This window comes from Alligator mississippiensis, chromosome 2 (genome assembly GCF_030867095.1).
Source record: "Alligator mississippiensis isolate rAllMis1 chromosome 2, rAllMis1, whole genome shotgun sequence".
Lineage (NCBI taxonomy): Eukaryota > Metazoa > Chordata > Crocodylia > Alligatoridae > Alligator > Alligator mississippiensis.
The window spans coordinates 297,424,204-297,445,984 of record NC_081825.1 but is presented as its reverse complement, the minus strand read 5'-3'; the positions used below and the strand labels follow the sequence as shown (position 1 = coordinate 297,445,984).

The following is a 21,781-nucleotide window of genomic DNA, read 5'->3' as shown; positions in this document are numbered from 1 at the left end:
CCCTATGGGTTCCCACTCCTCAATGGCTCAGAGCTTTTAACAGTGACAGCGGGCCATACGCAGAAGGCTTGGAGTTGTTCCCGATCACTTCTGCACTCTCCCTCTGGCATAATAAAGGATCGATATATAATCATTCAGTAGTTGCTCCATGAGTAGAGCAGCCTGCAGCATCGTCCTTGACTCTTCCCTGTGTCCGAGACCTTCTGCTGGCTTTCTGGCCTTCCTGAAACACCCCCCTTCTCAACGTACCCATTCAAAAAGATGCTGCTAAGATGACCTCCCTGGGATGTGGCCATTCCTTCTTTTCACCATAGAAAATGAGACCTTCTCATTCTCATTTTTAAAGCTCCTCCTAACATCATGGCCCACCAATGCAACTTGCAGTCATCACTGGCTCCACTTTTCTCAAGCACCTTCATGTTGTCCTCTGTTTCCCAATTCAGGTGGAAAGCCTTCCTCAAACTACTGCTTACAGTCACTGACCTGCCCTCCTCCAGACAGGCTCCTCAGGGAGCCGTCAACTACATGAGGGAGCAGCCACCTTTTGTCCCTTGGGGCCGGAGCTTGGGACTCAGCTCCCCGCTGCTGGCTGCAGATCGCTGCCCCTTTCCCCTGCCTCCACCCTGCTCAAGCTGTCTGCAGCGAGAGCAAGAGAAAGCACCCAAGACCTCTGCAATGAGGGTAATTGCAGGCACAAGAGAGGAGCAGGGACAGTGCTGCGGAGAGGGTGGGTGGCTCAGAGCAGATGCAAATCACCCGGGACCAGGTCCGACCTTCCCAGGCCAGATCCAGCCTGGGGGGTATAGGTCACTGACCTCTAAATTAAACCATTACCTTCTCACTAGGGACAGTGCACACAGTAATGCGAGACAGCCCCGAACTTCAACAAGTTTATAATTTAAACAGGCAAGAAGTAAGAGAAAGGAACATTAGTCGCATTTTACCAAGTAAGGAACAGAAGCAGAGAGATTAAGTGACTTGCTAAATGTCACAGAGACTGTCTGTACCCGTGATGAACTCCAGCAGTCCTAATCCAAGACCAGTGCTGTATTACAAGGCCCTTCTTTATTATTCCCTGAACTTGGTGTAAAAGCACCAGTGGAGGAATAAAAACAACAGGGATCACGTCGCTGTCGAGAGCAGCCGCGGTTCTCCAATGGGCTAAATACTGACACTAACAACCGGGCCTTCTGCAACACCCAGAATGAGGGGCTGGCAAAGCACTCTACTTCATATACGATAGTCCTAATATCATCACACCAGGAAGGAAGCAGTCTCTAATTGCCCCGCTGGAAAAAGGGAGGGATCCAGAAGTCAAGTCGTTGAGTCAACCTCACCGAGCAGCTCAGTTTCAGAATCAAGAACAGAAGTCGCGTCTCCTCGCCCTACCAATAGACTTCGTAGACATAGACATTAGGGGACCTTGGAAGATCATCCAGTTAAGCGCACAGTGTTAATCAAGAATTAATCTTGTGTGATTATACATCGCTCCTTCCCGTGGTGGCTGAGTACCTCAGATAGGCATCTAGCTGGGGTCATCTAGACTCAGCACTCTTTCCTGCTTATGCAGGGGGTCGGACTCGATTGAGGTCCCTTCTGACCCTAACATCTATGAATCTATGAATCTCACAATGCAAGGTACTTATCCCATAAAACCCCCGACACAGAAGGCAAAGTGTCTGGGCCATAAGGCTCAGCCTTGTACCCCGGCTGCCTTGCCCTTGGCTTGTGTCTCTACCGGCTCTCTGACGGATCCTCTAAGTACCCAACCCAGCTCACCCACGGACCCCGAGACTGACCTGACCCTTTGGCTCTCTGACCCAGCTCTGGTTTGATACCCATCGCTCTTTGAGGTGCAATTTTCCAGCTGCCTTCTGACCCCGTGCTCTGGATCTCTGACACGGTTCCTCAGATGGATCTCCTGGCTTCCCTACACTCAGACCCTGCACACTGACCTCAGATCTTCATTGCTTCTTCTGACCCTGGGTGACCCCCACACCTGGCTGCCCGGCACCTGTCATGACACACGGAGCTCCCCCCGGGTCCAGAAGTTTAGCAGCGGGGGAACGGCGGCAGCCTTAATGGCTGCTCCCCTGCTGCTAAATTTCCAGGTCCATGGGGAGCCTTGGAGGCCAGACAAGGTGGCTCTGCCCCAGAGCACACGGTCCTCCATGACCAGATCTTGGTGTGCGGGATTGGGATGGCCAGCAGGCTGACTCCACACAGGACCCAGCCCGCAGACCGATCCCGTGCCGCTCATCCTGACCACGGGGCTGGAAGGTTGGCTATCGCTGTTTTAAAATGCAGTTTTAGCCATTTTGCTCCAAGCATATCAAGCCCAATCTACGGGGCAAACCTGCTGTCACAGGCAGCAGTGCCCCAATTACACCAGGCAGCCCGGGCTGCTGCCTAAACCAGACATAGTGCAGCTACAGCCCCACGTGCTGCAGACGGGCTAACTACCATGGGGGCAGGTTAACTGGTCCTGCCACTCAACAGGGCTGAACAGCCTGTTTGAAACGCCCTGCAGACCTGTCCTGCTTCTGGTGTAGGACGTGGTCCACGTCAAGCCTCACCGCCTACGTGAAGATGCTGCTGCTGGGCATGCCCTGGCAGGAAATGAAGCTGAACCCACCCAAATCCTGGAGAAGGTTTTGCGTGTGAGAATATTGCTGTCAAACCCACAGGCAGCAGGCACTAGCTCAGCAGCAGCAAATGGGGTGGGGCGGTAAGCTGGTGGGTTCCTCCTAGGGGCTCAGGCAACCACAGGCTTTCAGGCCTTTTTTCTTCAGGGCTTTGGTTTTATTTTTGCAAAACAAAACAATGCAATGCAACTTCCACGTTGCAATCATGTCCTGCCCTCACCTGGGGCCCGTTTCCCACAGGATTACACCCTGCAGGCCAGCATCCGACGTGGCAAAGCTCCTCTGCTCCCTTCTCCTTCCTAGTCTGGTCCCTTCAGGATTACAGAGCCCAGGCCGTTCTGCAGCTGGGAGGCAGCTGGTTAGGCACTGATGGGTCCAATCCCCTAGAAGAGCCCAGCATCCTACAACTTCTGCCTTTTAAACTGCTCAGTCAAGCCCATGCTGAGCTGAGGATAACCAATAGCTGAGAAAGGCAAAAAGGTGCCTGCATTACCCTCCTCAAGGCTGGCATCCTTGTTAGCAAACTTGCATGCAGGCGAGTGTTGACAGGGGAGTAAAAGTTGCAAAAATGCCTGTTTGCAGCCAGCATTTGAGTCTCACGTTCAGATGCGACTATGTCTGAAAAGGGGACGTGGATGCTTTGGAACATTTTCCAAGGGCACCCGGTCGGGGCTGAAGCAGCAGAAACCGACTGAGCTGGAGAACAGATGCCCTGCCACTGAGCCCGTCGCTCTTTGAGGTGCAGTTTCCCATGGACAGCTGGCAATCAGGAATTTGTCACAAGCAATACATGCACTTATGTATAAATAATCCTGGGAGGTGAGGAGATGCATCATGAAAATCAAATTTGTCCAGGCAGGAGATAAAGGGGAACGGGCATTGCCAGGGTCCTTGGCACCCCCAGGTAGAAGCCAGGCCGTGACCCTCCCCAAGTGAGGATAGAGGCTGAGGACAAGGGGCTGAAGGAGCTGTCAACTAGGCTTGAGAAAGGCTCCCTGGACATGCATCTAGGTAGCACGTCTACTGAACAGGCTCACTGCTAGATCCGGCTCCTGGAGGAAGGACGACAGTGGTGCCACCTCACATCTAATCCTGGGGGTACTTCATCCTGCACAGCCTGGCACAGGGGCAAAAAATGGCATTGAGCACAACACATAACAAGATGTAACAGGGTCCCGCTCCAGGGATGGCCATGATGGTGCCCCCTTCAGCCCTTCTCAACTTTGCTCTTTTTGGTCTCCCCTCACCTGCCACATCTTGATGTATTTTTACCTTTTTTAAAAAGGGAGGCTGCCCCAGGGCTCCCCAAGCCTGGTCGCACACTCATGAACACGGGTGTCTGTGCTCATTGCCTTAAGGGCTAATTGCGTGGGCTCCGTCCTGCCCAAGACCCACACCCATGCCTTGAAAACGTCACGCATCCTCAAATCATAGCTGTCCCTATGGGCTCCTGGCTCTGTTCATCCTTACGCCAGTCCCTCTCTGGGCTATGGGCACTCTGGTTCCCTCCATCTCCAGGTGTGCTGCTCCTGGCTCCTTAGATCCTGGCCCTGATCCTAAGCCAACTGAGACCCATGGGCTCTCCAGCCCTGCCAGTCTCCAGCCGTGGCTCTTCCTGAGCCCTGGCCCCGCACCTAGGCCAGTGAGACCTATAAGCACCCCAGCCCTACCTGCTCTCCTGGTCAACCATCCCCCTGTTCTCTCTCTGAGCCCTCCTTACCTCTCCTGAGTCCCTTCCACAAACCACCAGTGTTGCCTTACCCCAGCTCAGATGTTAACCTGGAGCCCTGCTGCCCACAAGCTCCCCTCTCCTTGGCTCTCAGGGCTAGCCTGCCTGCCCAGCTCCATCTCTAGGCTTATATCCCAATAGCCAGTGTAGGCCACGTGACTCCTAACTGCCCCCGGCACAATTGCAGGCTGCTTCTCAGGCATTGCTAGCAGGAGCACCGATGCCTCCTGCTACACGAGGTAATACCACGCATGGCATCAGAAGGCCTGGGGAACAGGAACCTGGGTCTAAGTGAATAGGGAGCTTGAAACACTGCTCTGAATCTAGATCTGCTCCAGGCTGCAAACCCTGGGATCAGGGAGAAAGAACGCACAAGATGCAGTGTGTGAAGAAGCAATGACCCAGACTATGAAAAGAAAATGTCAGCCAAGTGTAAATGTTCCCACTGAGAAGTGGGATGTGGATTTGCAAACCCACACCCAACGCTCCAAGAGGGCAGGGTGGTCCACAGGGGTCAGCGACATTTTTGGGCACGGCGACAAAAACACCTCAACTTTGCCTTGTAAGAGGTTGGCATGCCAGGGGAAGACGGCAGGGGTTAGCAGCCCTAACCCCTTCCCCACTGTCTGTCCAGAGCCAGGTGCATGCATGCCTCCGGGCAGACAGCGGAGGAGCTGCGAGGGGCCCGATCCTTGTGTGGCAGTGCAGCCCCAGCCTCTTTCCTGCCGTCTACCCTGGGATGCCCAGGCCAAGCAAAATGCTTTCGAGTGCCACACTGGCATGTATGCCAGGAGTTGCTGACCCCTGACCTAGAAAAAAGGTGCTCAGTACCTGACAGAAGTTCAGCCCAGGAAGCAGAAACGCTGCTGTAAATAGAATGTGGTTTACTGTTATCTCGCACATTCGAACACAGGTCAATTTGTTCATTAAAAGAAAAAAAAATCTTTAACTTGAGGTTTAGGCCAAGCTGGGAAAGTTTCTACCCAAAAGGAGTTCTCAGGAGGACAGGAGTGACTCAAAATGCAGGTTATAACTGAAACCAGGTTTCCTCCTCCAACTGTGGGTGCGGACAGACAGAACAACCAAACCGTTTCAAAATGTCAGGGATGGGGAACCAGCGCACAATGGTTGCAGGACAGGGTGTGGACAGACATAACAATAAAAGGACTGAGCAATAGCTGTAACATGATACAGTAGCTAGAGACTGCCCTGCTGCGTAGTTGAGAATAAAAATATATAGTTACAGTAAAGCTGAATATTTTAGAGAAAATATGCATTTTGGTCCAAAATCCCAGCAGCCTCCAACTGCATCTGATAAGTTATTCATAACGGTGCTAGCACATCTTCATCCCAGTGCTAGAAATGTTTTAAGTCCCAATTCAGCAAAAAATGTAAAATGCACATTTATGTCCATCCCTGTGCAAAAAGGTATTTAGGAACAGGCCTAATTTTTCCTAAAGCTAAAGACCTAGTTGCATACCTCTGACCCATGGCTAGTCTCTTTGAAAGTAACCCTGTGTTGCCAGGCCTCATGTCATCCCATGATTGTTCAGCATTTTTGCTCAGCCCCAGGATACAGCACCGTGTGGTTCAGGGTGCTCACCTAATCTGCCTGCCTAGGCTCAGCACCCACAACTCTTTCCCTCAGGGCCTCATCACTTCTGGTTAATAAAGAAGACCTGACAAACTTCTTAAAATATAAGAGAAACAGGGCATTACAGTGATAGAAGGGCTAGACACATGTCTATCTTAAAGCTTAGCAGCCCCCTAGAGTCTTAGGAAGGTAGAGGGGGACCGATACATCAGTTCAATATCGTATCAGCACCAATATAAAGAAAATCTACTGTATTGGAAATCGGCTCAATGTGGCCAATAATTTGGCTGACAAATGCCCCGTGCACGTGTGCAGCTGCAGCAAGGCAAGGAGCACAGCCTGGCAGCTTGGAGAGCTGTGTGCAGCTGGCAAGTCTGGTGTGGTGGAAGGGGAGGGGGGGGAGAAGGGGCATGGGGGGGCAGATGAAGGCCCCTGTGGTGAGGGAGGGAGTGGGGATGGGGCTGGGGCAGGCACTGCCCAGCCAGGCCAGGGCGAGGCACAGGATGGAGCTGTGGCTCGTCCAGGGGGTGGGGGGCAGCTCCTGCCTCTGTGCGCACCCCGGGAGGGCATGGGTGTGTGCCCATGGATCTGCACAGGGTAGGGTGGGCTGCATTTGCAGGCTGGGGCTGGGGCCGAGGCAGCAGCGGGCTCTTTCCGGTGCATGGGAAGGGGAGGTTGTGCCAGGTCCGCACTTGGGGCAGGCGGTGGCAGTGCTGGAAGGGGGCTACAGGTGGGGAGGCCGATGGCAAATTTTGGGGAGGCTGCAGCACTCCCACAGTCCCACTCCCAGCGCTGCTACCGCCTACCCTGAGCGCAGCCTCACCCCAACAACCCCCCAGCCCACAGCTGCAGCCCGCCTTGCCCAGATCCAAGGGCACAAGCCCCCCAGGCCCTCCTGTGGTGGGAGCCGCCCTCCCCTCCCTGCTCCCCAGACGAGCCACGGCCCCATCCTGCGCCTCAACCAGCTGGGCAGTGTCTGCCCCAGCCCCGCTCCTCCCTCACCGCAGGGGCCTTCATCTGCCCCCCCATACCCCTTCCCTCCCCCCTCCGCTTCCACCACAGCAGACTTACCTGCTGCACACAGCTCTCCAAGCTGCCGGGCTGTGTATTAGAAATCGGATCAGTATCGGCTGATACGCCTCCTTAAAAATCAGCTATTGGTATTGGCCGCCAAAATCTCTATCGGCGCATCCCTACAGGAAGGTGTAACCTCTTCAGACAGTGGTGGCCAATTTGTTTGGCAGGTGTGCCAAAAATCGGGCCTCCTCCCTCCCCAAGTGCCACTCTTATTCCCTTCCCCTGCCTGATCAGCTGCTCTGCTATCTGCTTCCTGCTCTGTGGTCCCTTCCCAATCTGCTGGTCCCATTTCTGACCCCTACTCTATCTGCCACTGCACTGTCTGTCCCCACCCCAGTCTGCCATGTGCCACCCACAGAGGCTGCCCATATCATTTGTGTCACATGTGCTGCAGGTTAGCCACCCCTGTCTTACGGCATTCAACCAGGTGTCTGCTTACCCCTTTTCCTCTGAACAGTTCCCTAATACTGCCCCCAACCTCTGGACAGAAAGGGTTTTTGCCATTCAGTCATTTCAACTGGTCATCTACCAATCAAGTTGGCAAAAATCAATGTTGACAAAAACAAGTCTTGTAACCTGATGGGCACCTAGAAGTAGCGTCTGCCATACTTCCAGCTGTACCCCTTAACGCCTCCCAACCTGCTTACCAGGACGTTACCGTCTGGAACCAGTGTACTGCTTTCCTGCTGGTCTCAAAACAGATCTGCTATTAAACTTAAACCAGGCAGGCACAGAGCAAACAACCCAATGACACACTATCGCTGTAACTGTAATTATGAATATTATACCTGACCTGGTTATGGGCATAATGTATAAGAGATCAGCCTCAGGCCCTTCACTTATTTATCCCATCAAGATTGCTGGGACTTAAGCACGTGCTTATTTAAATGCAGCAGCCTAAATGAATACAGATGGGTGGCTGAATTGGGGACCCGGAGCATGCTCAAAAGATGTTTTATCCTTTCCAGTTGGCTATTAGACTTCACGGCTCGTTCGGCTCCGTCACCTGAGCTCACAACCGTACCTGAGCAGGTTTTTCATTGTTATCACAACGAACAGTGGGACAGTTGAAAACATTACACAGAAGGGGCAGTCATGGGTGTCAATTCATACCAGACGGGAAAGGACAAATAAATATCGGGCTTGTAGATTTATAAATTTCCAGGGCTAAGTGTTGCAAAGCACTTGCAGAGCAGAAGGGTATAATTGTGAAATGAGGATGGTGCAGAAGAGATGCGAGTGCCTGACACCCCACGCGTTGTCCTGCAGAAGGTACCCAATTGGAAATTGGAAGTGAATGAAACAATCCAGGTGAGGAATAACCTGGAAGACTAACTATATCAGGCATGAATCAGCTCACTGGGTCCAAAGTTAGAATGCTATAAGACAATGTGGACTTCAGCATATGCTCTCCTAAACTACCCTTATCATTTAAAAAAAGTTCAGAGTGCAGCAGCATGCGAGAGTTACACAAAGAAGACTACTATCCATGATATGTACAGCATGCTAGCGAGAGACAGCTTAATTTGAGTAAAGAGTGTTTTTTAAAACATCTTTGGAAAGAAGCCAAAATATTTCCTTTACCTTACCTTCAGTGAAGCTTCCTGTTAGGGTTATTACCACAAACACTTTCCCCTCTGGCTCTAAATCCACCTGAAAAAGATGAAAGAAACAGAGATCACAAGGTTGTTCTTCGGGATAAGAAGATTTCCTCCACCAGGCTTTTACTTGCTAAAATCATCCAATAGATGCAGCTGCACCAGGAACAGCCTCACCGGGAACCTGTGCGCGCTGGCCAGGGCCGGCCAGCAGGAGCATGGCATGGGGTGCCCAGGGTGGGAGTGGGTAGGGCTCAGCCCCATGCAGAGCACCGCGGGCGGGATACAATCAATTGGCAGGCGCTCACCCATGGACAGATGCAATCAGTTGGCAGGCTGGATCTGCCCCGTGGGCCGTATTTTGCCCATCCCTGCATTAAAGACTAACTGCTTCAGAAAGGCATGAGTTTTTGTAGGCAACTACCCCTTAGCATCTGACCAAGTAGGTTGCTGCCTATGAAGGAACTGAACCAGTTAGTCTCTAAGGTGTCACCCTGCCCTATAGTCTGCCTGACTTCAGACTATCACAGTAACCACCTCTTGCCAGCCGGGGTGTGCTGTCATTTAGTGCTGGCTAAAGATTAGCTCTCAGCGGGGACCAGGACAGAAGTCAGTGCACTGCGAGCTGAGCTAGTTTCATATTCTTTGAGCATTTCCTTGAGAGTTCACATCAGTTCATCACCTAATGGATTGCAGAATTCCTGATGAGAATGACTGAACTTCAACTCAGCCAGTCACATGGGGCCTATAAATAAAAAAAGTCCACTACTAATTTTATCCTTGCTGATTTAACAACAAGTTTCACACCACGTGCGTGTTGATAAGCCTTGCAAAACAGACGTTCTGAAAATAGAGCTCTCCAAAGGAATGACTAACCACAATAATTTCCAGCTGTCGTCGCACAGGCTTTCATTGGTATCAGTGAGAAAAGGTGATTTTTTTTTTTTTTTTTTACAAGCTGCTAAACATCAAGATATTTCAACATCACAAAGGACGCACCCAGTTTAAATACCCCTTGCTGTGCAAATGTAGGCGGGACCAGTAGATCGTCTAGGAGAAAAGTAATTTCCCATGGGTTGTTTCAGTGATGTGAAACAAGAGACCCACAGGATGTGAGAACCGGCCAATTCAGCACTTCTGCACCATGCCCAGCTGCACAATATATCAATCTTGCATTCATTTATGAATATAATCACATAGCACACCTTCCAGGTGCAAAATAATCGACACCCAACTTTCTCTCTAGAGACAGGAAGGGGGAAGGTAAGGCCTCCCAGAACAACGGGTAGAAGGCACGTTGTTTAGAGCATGCTTGGAAAGTGTATGGTGTATGGTGACGGTCACACTAGAAAACCTGGACACAAGAGATAGCATAGTACTGATCCCAAACTGAGTCTAACTGAGTAGCTGATCCCAAACTGTGGTCTAACGACAAGGACACTTGCTACTGGTGCACAAAAAGCTGGTTCATCACCTGATGCCAGCTACTCCTTAAATTCCAGCTCCTAAACCACATGAAAACAAAGTTTAAAAGAGGATCAGCTCCACGTAACAACTGGAGGAGCTGCTCAGGTATTCTGTGGACAGGACAAGAGGTGGTCCATGCAGCCATGTTTCATGAACTAGTCTCTGCTGTGTTGAGGTACATAACATCAATGTCTACTAATACTTCTCCTTGGCACTGCCAAGAAACAGTGTCGTGCCTGTTTTATGGATGCTAACTAATAACTGTGGATCAGCCAGGAAGAGCCAAAAGCAAGCGATATTCAGAAAGTGAAGACAAAACCAGCACTGTTCTTATACATTTTCCAGATTTTGGCAATAATGTTGGGAAATAGCTTTAAATTGTCAGGTGTTATTATTGAGCACAAGCACGGGAATGAGATGCAAATGAGGAGTAAACGAGCAAAACATGATGAAAGATAGCATGCAGTTAGTATTAATGTAGCTCAATAGCTGTATATGAGGCTTTAAAAAACAAAGAATGACAGGTAGGATGGAAGACGGGAAAACTAGACCCGTTTGGGAATTGTCCATCAAAATGGATTCCCCTCCCCCACAATTAAGAAGTGTGGTTTCCACAAAAATCTACATTTTCCCCACAGATGTAAATGGTTTTCTTATTTTCTAGTTTGAAAATCTAAACTAAACATGGAGTTTGAATCAACATTTAATATCTGCTATGCTCTTACAGGTGTAGTAGATCAAGCACCTCATACCTGCACCTTTTCTTATGGGCAAAATGTCTGTATCTCCTATGATGTCCAGTCCCGAGTTGGCTTAAATTGTGTTTTCCTGGGGTTATGCACAGTCATATGACTTTGTAAATGACTTTAAAATGCAAAGTACACTAAGTTCTGGGCCAAAAGGAACATTTCAGGTTTTTGTGGAGAAATTCTTCACTTTGGTTTGCCTCTAACCTAAGCAGGTGTCCAAATGTAAAAGCCAAAATGTGTCATTGTGCACCATTTTTCTGTTACTTTCTTTAAAATCAAAGAATCATAGAAAGTGAGGGTTGGAAGGGACCTCAGGAGGTCATATCTAGTCCAACCCCCTTCTCAAAGCAGGGCCATCCCCAACTAGATCATCCCAGCCAAAGCTTTGCCTAGCTGGGTCTTGAAAACCTGCAAGGATGGAGGCTGCACCACCTCTCTGGGTAACCTGTCCAGTGCTTCACCACCCTCCTAGTGAGAAATGTTTTCCTAATATCCAACCTCAACTTCCCTTGCTGCAACTTGTTTCTTGATCTGTCATCTGCCACCACTGAGAACAGTCCAGCTTCATCCTCTTTGAAACCCCCTGCAGGGAGTTGAGGCCTGCTATTAAATCCCTTTTCTGTTCTTTCTTCTCTAGACTAAATAAGCCCAGTTCCCCACAGTCTTTCTTCGTAAGTCACGTCCCCTAACCCCCACACCTTTTTCGCTGCTCTCCTCTGGACTCTCTCCAATTTTGTCCACATCCTTTCTGTATTGGGGGACCAAACTGGACTCAGTACTGCAGATGTGGCCTCCCAAGTGCTGAATAGAGATGAATAATCACTTCCCTCCATTGGGGGGGCAACACTCCTACTAATACCGCCCAGTATGGCGTTAGCCTTCTTGGCACCAAGGGCACACTGCTGGCTCATATTCAGCTTATTGTCTACTGTAACCCCCAGGCCCTTTCTGCAGAAAAGGGGCTGCTTAGCCAGCTGGTCCCCAGCCTGTCCCGGTGCATGGGATTGTTCTGTCCCAAGTGCAGGACCCTACACTTGTCCTTGCTGAACCTCACAAGATTTCTTTTCGTCCAACCCTCCAAGTTGTCTAGGTCTCTCTGAATCCTAGCCCTACCCTCCAGTGTATCTGCTACTCCCCCAGCTTGGTCATCTGCAAGCTTGCTGGGGGTGCTCTCTATGCCATCTTCCAGGTTGTTGAAGTTATTGAACATAACTGGCATCAGGACTGACTCCTGGGGCACTCCACTTGATACTCGCTGCTATTTGGATATTAAGCCACTGATTACTACCCTCTGAGCCTGATGATCCAGCCAGTTTTCTATCCACCACATAATCTGTTCATCCAACCCAGACTTTCTTAGCTTGCTTGCAAGAATGTTGTGGGAGACAGCATCAAAAACCTTACTAAAGTCAAGGTATATATCATGTCCACTGCTCTCCCCACACCCACCAAGCCAGCCATGTCATCATAGAAGGCAATCAGGTTGGGTAGGCATGACTTGCCTTGGTGAATCCATGCTGACTGCTCCTAATCACCTTTTCTTCCAAGTGCTTCGAGATGGATTCCTTGAGAACCTGCTCCATGAAGTTTCTAGGAACTGAGGTGAGGCTGACTGATCTGTAGTTCCCCAGATCCTTCTTCCCTTTCTTAAAAGGGACGGGCACTATATTCTTAAAGGATGGGCACTATATTTGCCCTTCTTCAATCATCCAGATTGAACTCATAGATTCATAGATGTTAGGGTCAGCAGGGACCTCAATAGATCATCGAGTCCGACCCCCTGCATAGGCAGGAAAGAGTGCTGGGTTCAGATGACCCCAGCTAGATGCCTATCTAATCTCCTCTTGAAGACCCCCAGGGTAGGGGAGAGCACCACCTCCCTTGGGAGCCTGTTCCAGACCTTGGCCACTCGAACTGTGAAGAAGTTCTTCCTAATGTCCAGTCTAAATCTGCTCTCTGCTAGCTTGTGGCCATTATTTCTTGTAACCCCCGGGGGCGCCTTGGTGAATAAATACTCACCAATTCCCTTCTGTGCCCCCGTGATGAACTTATAGGCAGCCACAAGGTCGCCTCTCAACCTTCTCTTGCGGAGGCTGAAGAGGTCCAGGTGCCCCAGTCTCTCCTCATAGGGCTTGGCCTGGAAGCCCTTAACCATACGAGTGGCCCTTCTCTGGACCCTCTCCAGGTTATCCGCATCCCTCTTGAAGTGTGGCGCCCAGAATTGCACGCAGTACTCCAACTGCGGTCTGACCAGCGCCCGATAGAGGGGAAGTATCACCTCCTTGGATCTATTCGTCATGCATCTGCTGATGCACGATAAAGTGCCATTGGCTTTTCTGATGGCTTCGTCACACTGCCGACTCATGTTCATCTAGGACTCCAAGATCCCTTTCCACCTCTGTGCCACCCAGCAGGTCATTCCCTAGGCTGTAGGTGTGCCGGACATTTTTCCTCCCTAGGTGCAGAACTTTGCATTTCTCCTTGTTGAACTGCATCCTGTTGTTTTCTGCCCACTTTTCCAACCTGTCCAGGTCTGCTTGTAGTTGTTCCCTGCCCTCTGGCGTGTCCACATCTCCCCACTTCTCCTCCCAATTGCTGTGAGTTTTCAGAGATAACGGCCAGCGGCTCTGCAATCACATCAGCCAACTCCTTCAACACCCTTGGGTGCATCACATCTGACCCCATGGACTTGTACACGTCCAGCTTTTCTAAACAGTCCCTAACCTGTTCTTTCACCACTGTTGGATGCTCACCTCCTCCCCACACTGTGCATGGTGCAGCAGTCTGGGAGCCAACCTTGCCTGTGAAGATGGAGGTGAAAAGGCATCGAGCACTTCACCCTTTTCTGTATCATCCGTCAGTGCACTCTCTCCCCCATTCAGTAAGGTACCCACACTTACCCTGATTTTCCTCTTGTTGCTGACACACTTGTAGAAACTCTTGTTAGCCTTCACATCCCTTGCTAGCTGCAACTCCAATTGTGCTCTGACCTTCCTGATTTCATTCCTGCACGCCCGAGCAATGCTCTTATACTCCTCTCTAGTCATTTGTCCAAGTTTCTACTTGTAAGCTTCCTTTTTTGTGTTTTAACTCATTGAAAAATTCCCTAATAAGCCAAGCTGGTCTTCTGTCATACTTGGTAGTCTTCTTGCACATCGGGATGGTTTGTTCCTGCGCCCTCAGTAAAGTTTCTTTAAAACGCAACCAGCTGTCTTCCACAGCACCTTGTCCGTACAAACTAGATGATCCTAGTAGTCCCCTCTGGCCTTGAAGAGTACAGAGCTTCAGATCTTGTCAGTTAAACCATTTCATTGAAACTAAAGAATTAAACAGCATCCAACTGTTGATAACAATCCACGCTCTTAAAGGTGAATGGTCATTTAAAACTGGAGGTGCGATGATGTACCAGATCGGCACCGATAACAGGAAAATGAAAGTTATCGGCAATCAGCTGTTTTTGGCTGATAACGTCACCGATAAATGCTGCGTTCATGCGCGTATCCGCAGCACGCATGCAGCCAGGAATGCAGCCCGGCACCTTGGAGAGCGGCGTCCTGCTGGTAAGTCTGGGTGGGGGGGACAGATCGAGGGCCCCACGGTGAGGGAGGAAGCAGGGCTGGGGCAGAGGCAGGGGCAGGCACTGCCCGGACAGGGAGGTGAATGAGACCCTGGGGCAGGGCACGGGGTGGAGTCATGGGTGGCTCATCCAGGGGTCGTGGTGGAGTGGGGGTGGCACCCCGCCACTGCACTTATCTTAGGGGGAGGCATAGGGGGCATGTGCCCCTTTGTGTGTAGGGTGAAGGCGGGCTGCCCACCGCAGGCTTTGGGCCAGGGGCTGTACTGGCCTCTTCCCAGTGTGGGGGCTGCGCTCGGGGCAGACGGAGGCAGGGCTGGCTCAGCTGCATGGGGCAGGCAGCGGTGTTGGAAGGGGTGGCTATGGGGAATGTTGGGGTGGCTACAGCCCCCCAAGTCTTCCCCAGGGCACACGTGCTCCCAAGGGAAAGGCAGCAGAGTGGAGTGCCCTGAGCAGGGGAGGCGTAGGGGGCTGTAGCTACTGCAAAATTACCCATAGCCCCCCCGTAGCCATTCCTCCCAGCACCATTGCCCACCCCACACAACTGAGTCTGCCCCGCTGCCACCTGCTCCAAGCGCAGCCATGGCCCACTGCTGGGAAGAGGCCGGTGTAGCCCCTGGCCCCAAGCCTGCAGCAGGCAGCCTGCCTCCACCCCACGCACAAATCTGGAAAGGCAGATGCCCCCATGCCTCCCCCAGGGGTGCGGGCAGTGGCGGAAAGCCGCCCCCACTCCCTACCCCCCTGCACTCCCAGATGAGCCACCCAGATCAGGTCTCTGTCCCGCACCCTGCCCCAGGGTTGCATGCACCACCCTGACTGGGCAGTGCCTGCCCCTGCCCCTGCCCAGATCTGTCCCCCCCATGCCTCTTCCCTCCCCACAGACTTAACCAGCAGGATGCTGCTCTCCAAGTTGCCAGGCTGCATTCCTGTAAATCAGCTATCGGAGCAGCATTGGCCGATATGGCCAGTTAATAATTGGCTGTTGGTATCAGCCAAGAAAACTCTCTCGGTGCACCCCTATTTAAAATGCATCAGAAGTATTAGGAAAAGCACTAAAGACGGAACATATATTTTATCCCATGGAAAGGAGAAAGGAAAAATGAGTGTGTGTTTAATATCCCCCTTCAGCCTGGCTCTTCACAAGGCCTTTGAGAGACTGGACATGACTGACAAGCTACCCTGCCACAGCAGTTCAGACCTGATGAGATCCTGATTTTGAATTTCCCAGGATAGGGCACAACGTGGGGGAGGCTCGGGCTTGGGGAATCCACCGCCTAATGCCTCCTGCGGTTCCAGCCCGGCAAGCACACGATGAAGCACGGGTATGGACTGAACTGAAGTCATCTCATTTAAGTTACGGGGACGATTCATGTCCTTAGCTTTATGCCGCGTATTTAAGTGCCTTGCTAGACTGCGGCCCTAGGGCTAAAATTGGGCAATCGTCTGAGCATGGTTTAAGGTATTCATTTAAGACTTGCTTAGATAATTTTGCAACTTTAACTATACTTAGGTAGTTTAAGTTGAAGCTGTTATACTGCTGCAAGAGTGTTTATACTGGCACAATTTATTTGGGTTTGAAAAACACGTTCAATCGGTATTATGGAATCCACATAAAGCCTTATACTGGTATAGCTATCACCTCCTGACCCAACATAGTTTTACCTAGGTAATTTTTCTCGTGTAGACCAGGCACTTAATTTACCAGCACTACAAAGCATGGACTTGTTACATACAGAAGGGGTAGGCTGCTAGCACAGAAGTTTCACAGGGCCTCTCATCCTACCACCAGCAAAGGCTTCAATTAGAAGGAAGAAGAGCTTGCAGAGTATCATTTCTCACCAGAGGAGAATGCAATTAGAGGAACTGCCCCTTTCAAAGTTTCCTTTCCCTTGTCTTTGCTCACATACAAAAACCACAGAGAAACTAATTCATCCTCCCCCAAAAACAAAATGAAAAGGACTTCCAGCCACCTCCCTGTACAAGACAAGGAAGCATTACTCCCGGAGGACCTTCTGGGGTGCATGGGACTTGCTACATCAAGCTGTGCTGGAGGCAGGAAATTATTGCATTCCAGTTACTACCAGCTCTCATTATACGCCTGGTGGAGGGCACACCTAGAATACTTTACAGCCTGACTACAGATACTACGAATGCCGGAACAGACAGAAAGGTGTAAGCAGCTCAGGCAAGGTTTCCCATTCAGGCCACTATACACCAGACCAAGGAATGCACTTGTCCCAGTTAGTGCAAGTTCTGCCTGAATTCAGTCATAAGAAGAACTCCCTTGTAATTAGGGTGACAACATGTCCCAGATTGGCCAGGGCAGTCCTAGATTTCAGAGGCTGTTTCAGGGTCTTGGCAGTTAGAGAAAATTGAAGCAAAAGTCCCGAATTAGAGGGAATCTGCTTGAGCCTGCCTGGTTCCAGAGTCACGAGTCGGGCACGTGTGGGAGATTTCAGGCCAATCTGGGATTTTTGCTTCAATTTTCTCCAGGGAGCCCAGCCAACAGGTTGCTCCCTGGTCTGGACTCTGCTGGGCTGCAAGTGGAGTTGCTTGCACACTGGAGTGCGGGGCGTGGGGAGCCTGCCCAGCCCCTTCCCAGGAGCTGCAGGATTGGGGTTGTGAGTGTGCAGTGTGTGTCCTGTGCAGACCCGCTCTTGGGAACTGCAGGGGTATGTGTGTGTGTGTGTGCACGCGCGCACGCGCCCTGCCCAGCTCCGCTCTTGGGAGAGAAGGGGGTCACACACTAAGCTGTCCTGCCCAGTCCCACCTCCTGGTGCCCCCTGTCCTGGATTTCCCTCAAATTATTATGGTCACCCTACTCATAATGGTCTTGTAACTAAACTGCGAGATTTCTAGAGCTTCGCAGGGAGCCAAGCAGCTGACCTGCTGGCCAAAGCAAGATCACTCCATCCAGACAACGAGTTGGTTAGTCCTCCAGACCAGGATTATGCACACAGAAGACTCCTATGACTTCCATAGCTGCTATAGGTAATAATTAAGGACCCTGTCCACGCCATGCCAATGCTAGGATAACAGAAATGCCATGTATATGCCATACTTTGCTTTTTATCTTCTCTCCTTTTGAATCTCACTGTGAATTGTAGCTGTTTAGACTTTCTTTTTATGGAGGAACAGAAATTTCAAATGTAATAATTAATTGAATGAAAAAATTGTAAACAAGTGAGATTAGTCAGATGCCTTTTTTGGGGGAAGGCACGGTGAATACAAATCCAGCTGCACAAATGAACTGGTGGCATCTCAGAGAAGCGCGCAATAGGAAGAAATGTATAAGGAAAGGCTCATGGAGAACTGTAGGTAGTAAGCTCAAGAGATAACCAGGGGACGTTACCTCCTGCATCTAGGGAGAAGTACTATTTACACTTAAAATACAAAAAAAACAGATCCAAGTTCTGACTGGTAGAAAAGCACATATCTACCAGGCTGTTATCAGCAGACTTAAGGAATCAATCACAGAAATTAAGGGCTGGAAGGGACCTCGAAATATCGAGTCCACCCCCCCTTCTCTGGGCAGGAATACTGCTGAGATCAAGTGATCCCAGCGAGGTGTCTGTCCAGTCTCCCCTTGAAGACTTCCAAGGTTGGGCACTGCACCACCTCCTTGGGAAGTCTAGTCCAGATACTAGTCGCCTTTACCGTAAAGTTCTTCCTTGCACCCAACCTGAAACCACCCTCTATAGTTTATGGCCATTGCTCCTTGTCCTCCCCTGGGGCTCCCTAGTGAACAGTTTTTCTCCCAGCTCCAAATATTCACCCCTTCCACCCCTCACAGATGGCCACCAAGTCCCCGCTCAGTCTTCTCTTCCCCAGGCTGAACAGTCCCAGATCCCTTAGTCTTTCCTCATAAGGGTTGTCCTCCAGGCCCTTAGTCGTTCTTGTGGCCCTTCTCTGGACCCATTCAAGATTTTCCACATCTTTTTTTGAAGTGCGGCGTCCAGACCTGGACACAGTACTGCAGCTGGGGTCGCACCAGTGCCGAGTGGAGAGGAAGTATCACTTCCTTAGCTTTGCTCGCGACGCATCAGCTAATGCATCCCAGTATGCTGTTAGCTCTGCTGACTACAGCATCGCACTGGCGGCTCACGTTCGAGGTCTTTTCTATCTGTCTGGACCTATGATGGACACTAACAGTCCTGTGCCAGTCTACAAAGCCAGGTGCAGATAACACTGGGGGCCTGGCCCATACCCATGTCTTTGTAGAGACAGGCACAAGATGGCACTTTAGCCATGACTTAAGCACACATTTTAACTCCCTCAAAACTTAAAGACGTACCTAAAATAAAGACAGGTGCTTGACTGCCTTGGTGAATCATTGCTTTTAATATCCCAGGCATTGTGTAAGAGCGCCTCTTGAAAACTCAAGGTCTGACGTGTAGCAACGGAGCACCCAGATCTCATTACATGACTTTATTTCTTTGCAATTAGGGTGCTGAATACAAATGAAATCACGCTCCTTGAGCTATCAGAACTGTTCGCACAATGCCTCATCCTGGCAGGTGCCCTTTGTCCCAGATGGCTTCAGTAGAGGAGGGTGTTCAGCACCTCGTAGGAGCAAACCCCAATTTGCTTTTTTTCAGCTTTGATGCACTGGGTAAAATTTGGGCTGGCATCCCTTGGCCTCATGCTAACTTCTTGATGGAAAGACTGAATAGTCCTTGTTAAGTACGCTTCTCACAAGTCTAAGTTTAGCATTAGATTCATTCAAGAGAGTGGGCTGCCAAGAGCCCAAAACAGAGGATCCCTCAATCACAGGCTTCATGGACGTAACAGAAACCGGCCGTTTATGATTCATCGGCAAAGGAGGCTTAAAAAACAAACCTCCAGAGGAGTGTAATCTCCCTCCTAACATATCAACACCCATCCGAAGCATTCGCTGAACTCGAAGAGCAGGTATAGTCAGTCGGCCTTGGAAGGAGCTTGGCACTGTTCCACGAAAACCTCACCGCGGATAAGTTCAAAAGGGAAGAGGAACAAATCTATAAGGAGGCCTTAATTTCTGTTGACTGCCTGCCCGGTCTCTCTCGTTACATCTGAAAGCTGTGTGAGGCAGCGAGATGGAAGGCATGTTCAACAGCCTTTTTGTAGAAACAAGATGCAAAAAGCAAGGTCACAATCTGGACCTTTTTCACCCCAGCAGACAAGCCGACCCATGAAACCGTGATCCAAAGCCTATCGACTCAACAGGAATCTTTCCATTGACTTCTGGGGCCTGGAGTCAATCGCCAAGCAAGCCGCTGCATTTCCCCTCCCTTCTCGAAATCACTTTCGCCCATTGTTTCCTGTCCCTTCTGCCTGGCTTGCCACAGTGGTTGAGCATCGTATCTCTGGCACAAGGCCAATCCATTTATTCTTTTTTTAGCTATATTGGTATTGAAATGGCTTCGGAAACAAAGCAAAGCCAGACCCTGTACAGTGAAAAATAAATATAGACGCAACTAGCTGAATTAATTTAATTAGAAGCAAGTAGCTATACGTTTAGCTTCCTGCTATTTGTTCAATTAATAGAGCTGTGTATGTAATTTGCCATTTGTACAAGCAGCGTCTGTGCCGCAGTGTTCACATCCAGACCCGGAGCCCCAGGAGCCGCTCAGTTCTGGGAGCGTTTCGCTTTCATGATTGATTTCAACTAATTACACAGAGGGCAGAATAACGATATTCATCCCTGCGCTTCTCCAGGGCTTGGAAGAGTTAGGATTGATCTCTGGATTTCATCTCCTTTTTTTTCTTTTTGGAACTACGTTTCCAAAACCTGCTTCATTTTACAAACACAACACGCTGCGCTTATCAAATGCTGGCTCTCTGCATAACACCATACCCCGACGTGAACATTCATTTATTGGACAGATCAGATAGCCTCTTTCCCGGCCAACTGCATTTCATCTGGATTAGTCATTCGGGGTTTTTTTTTTTTTTTACTTGTTTCAAGGGCTGACATGCAGCTGCCTACAAAATGAAACACCTGAGACAGGGTTCTCGCTGGGCAGGACTGACGTTTTCCAATTTCAGAGTCCAGAGCAAAATTGCACGCTTTGTCAGACACCGCAAAAATATGCCACTAGCCAGGGAGCCCGTGTCAGACAATAACTTGCTAACTTTCCCCTTTGACAAATGTGAGCATAACACACAGGACGGTGGGTGTTAAAGTCCCTATGCCAGCCCACAGAGGAGCTGAGTCAGCTTCATAACCAGCAAGAAAGCTTTTACTTGCTAGTTCAAGTGGTAGTTACTGACTTTTAGTTCTGGATGCCGCAAATCAATTCTCACCGGATCAGCCAAGGCGGTGCCTATTAGATTAGCATACGGTGAACCTAGGACCCTGAAACCATCACCTCCTCCTATCAACACTTGCAGTGGAAACTAAATCTCTCTCCATTCACGCTGTACAAAACTCCCATAACCAGTTATAGCAGACACTGATCTAAGAGCTCCTTTCTACTCTAGTATTTAATACCTCCATTCGTTTTGTCATGGGTTCTTAAAGCATTATTTTCTTCTTCAATAATGTTGCAAAATGACAGGATGTAAGCCCGTGTAAAGAGCATCACCAAAGCAGTCAAATGCAACTAACCTCCGATAACTAGTCCCAGTCGTTGGTCAGCTGAAATTAGCTGTTACTCAAGAAAGACTCCCGGCGAGTTCAGTAGGACCTTGACTTGTGCAGAGACAGAGTAAAGCTGCGATAACTGCTTTCATCCCAGGTGTGTGAGACATCTCCGGATCAGTCTGTTGGACTGGCCGAGGGAACTAAGACCTGAAGTGGGGGATTGTCACAGGTATGGGCCTAAGTCTGCTCCCACTGAAATCCCTTTGACTTCAACAGGATCAGCACTCAGCCAAGGCTGCTGGAGATGCTGCCTCTTATACGCTGTAGACACCTGTACTTCGGCTCAGTAATGGTTCCTGGGAGCTCTTCTTTTGTTTCTTAAGAAAAGGGGTACTGAAGCCCCAGCCCCCAGGACACATCTAGCCTTTGGTATCATCTCATCCGGCTTGCAGCGTTCCCCCATGGGTCTGGAAATTTGGCAGTCGGGTAGCGGTGGCACTGCTCATATGGAGTCGCAGGCTTGGCACACTGGATGGGGCACCCAATCCCAGTCTCCAGGGCCCAGTCCCAGCACGTGGAAGGCAGGAGGCAATGACGGTAGGCCCCCAGGACCCAGTCCTGGCACAGGGAGGGTTAGGGGGTACAGGGCACGAGACAGCAGTGCCAGGCCCCCAGGGACCCATCCCAGAGCGTGGGGTGGGGAGAGGGTGATGCTGGGCCCTAGGGCTCAGTCCAGCATATGGACCAACCCTGCACCACTCACCTGGCCCGCAAGCCCAGAAA

General features: G+C 50.3%; 1 protein-coding gene across 1 annotated transcript in view; it reads right to left on the bottom strand.

Moving 5' to 3' along the window:
- The window catches only part of PRKCH (protein kinase C eta), a 175,134-nt gene that overhangs the window by 129,044 nt on the left and 24,309 nt on the right, over nt 1-21,781 (bottom strand). The window contains exon 2 of the mRNA XM_006261626.4: nt 8,635-8,698. Within this exon, the coding sequence (XP_006261688.4) occupies nt 8,635-8,698 (64 nt within the window). The remainder of the gene's footprint in view (nt 1-8,634; nt 8,699-21,781) is intronic.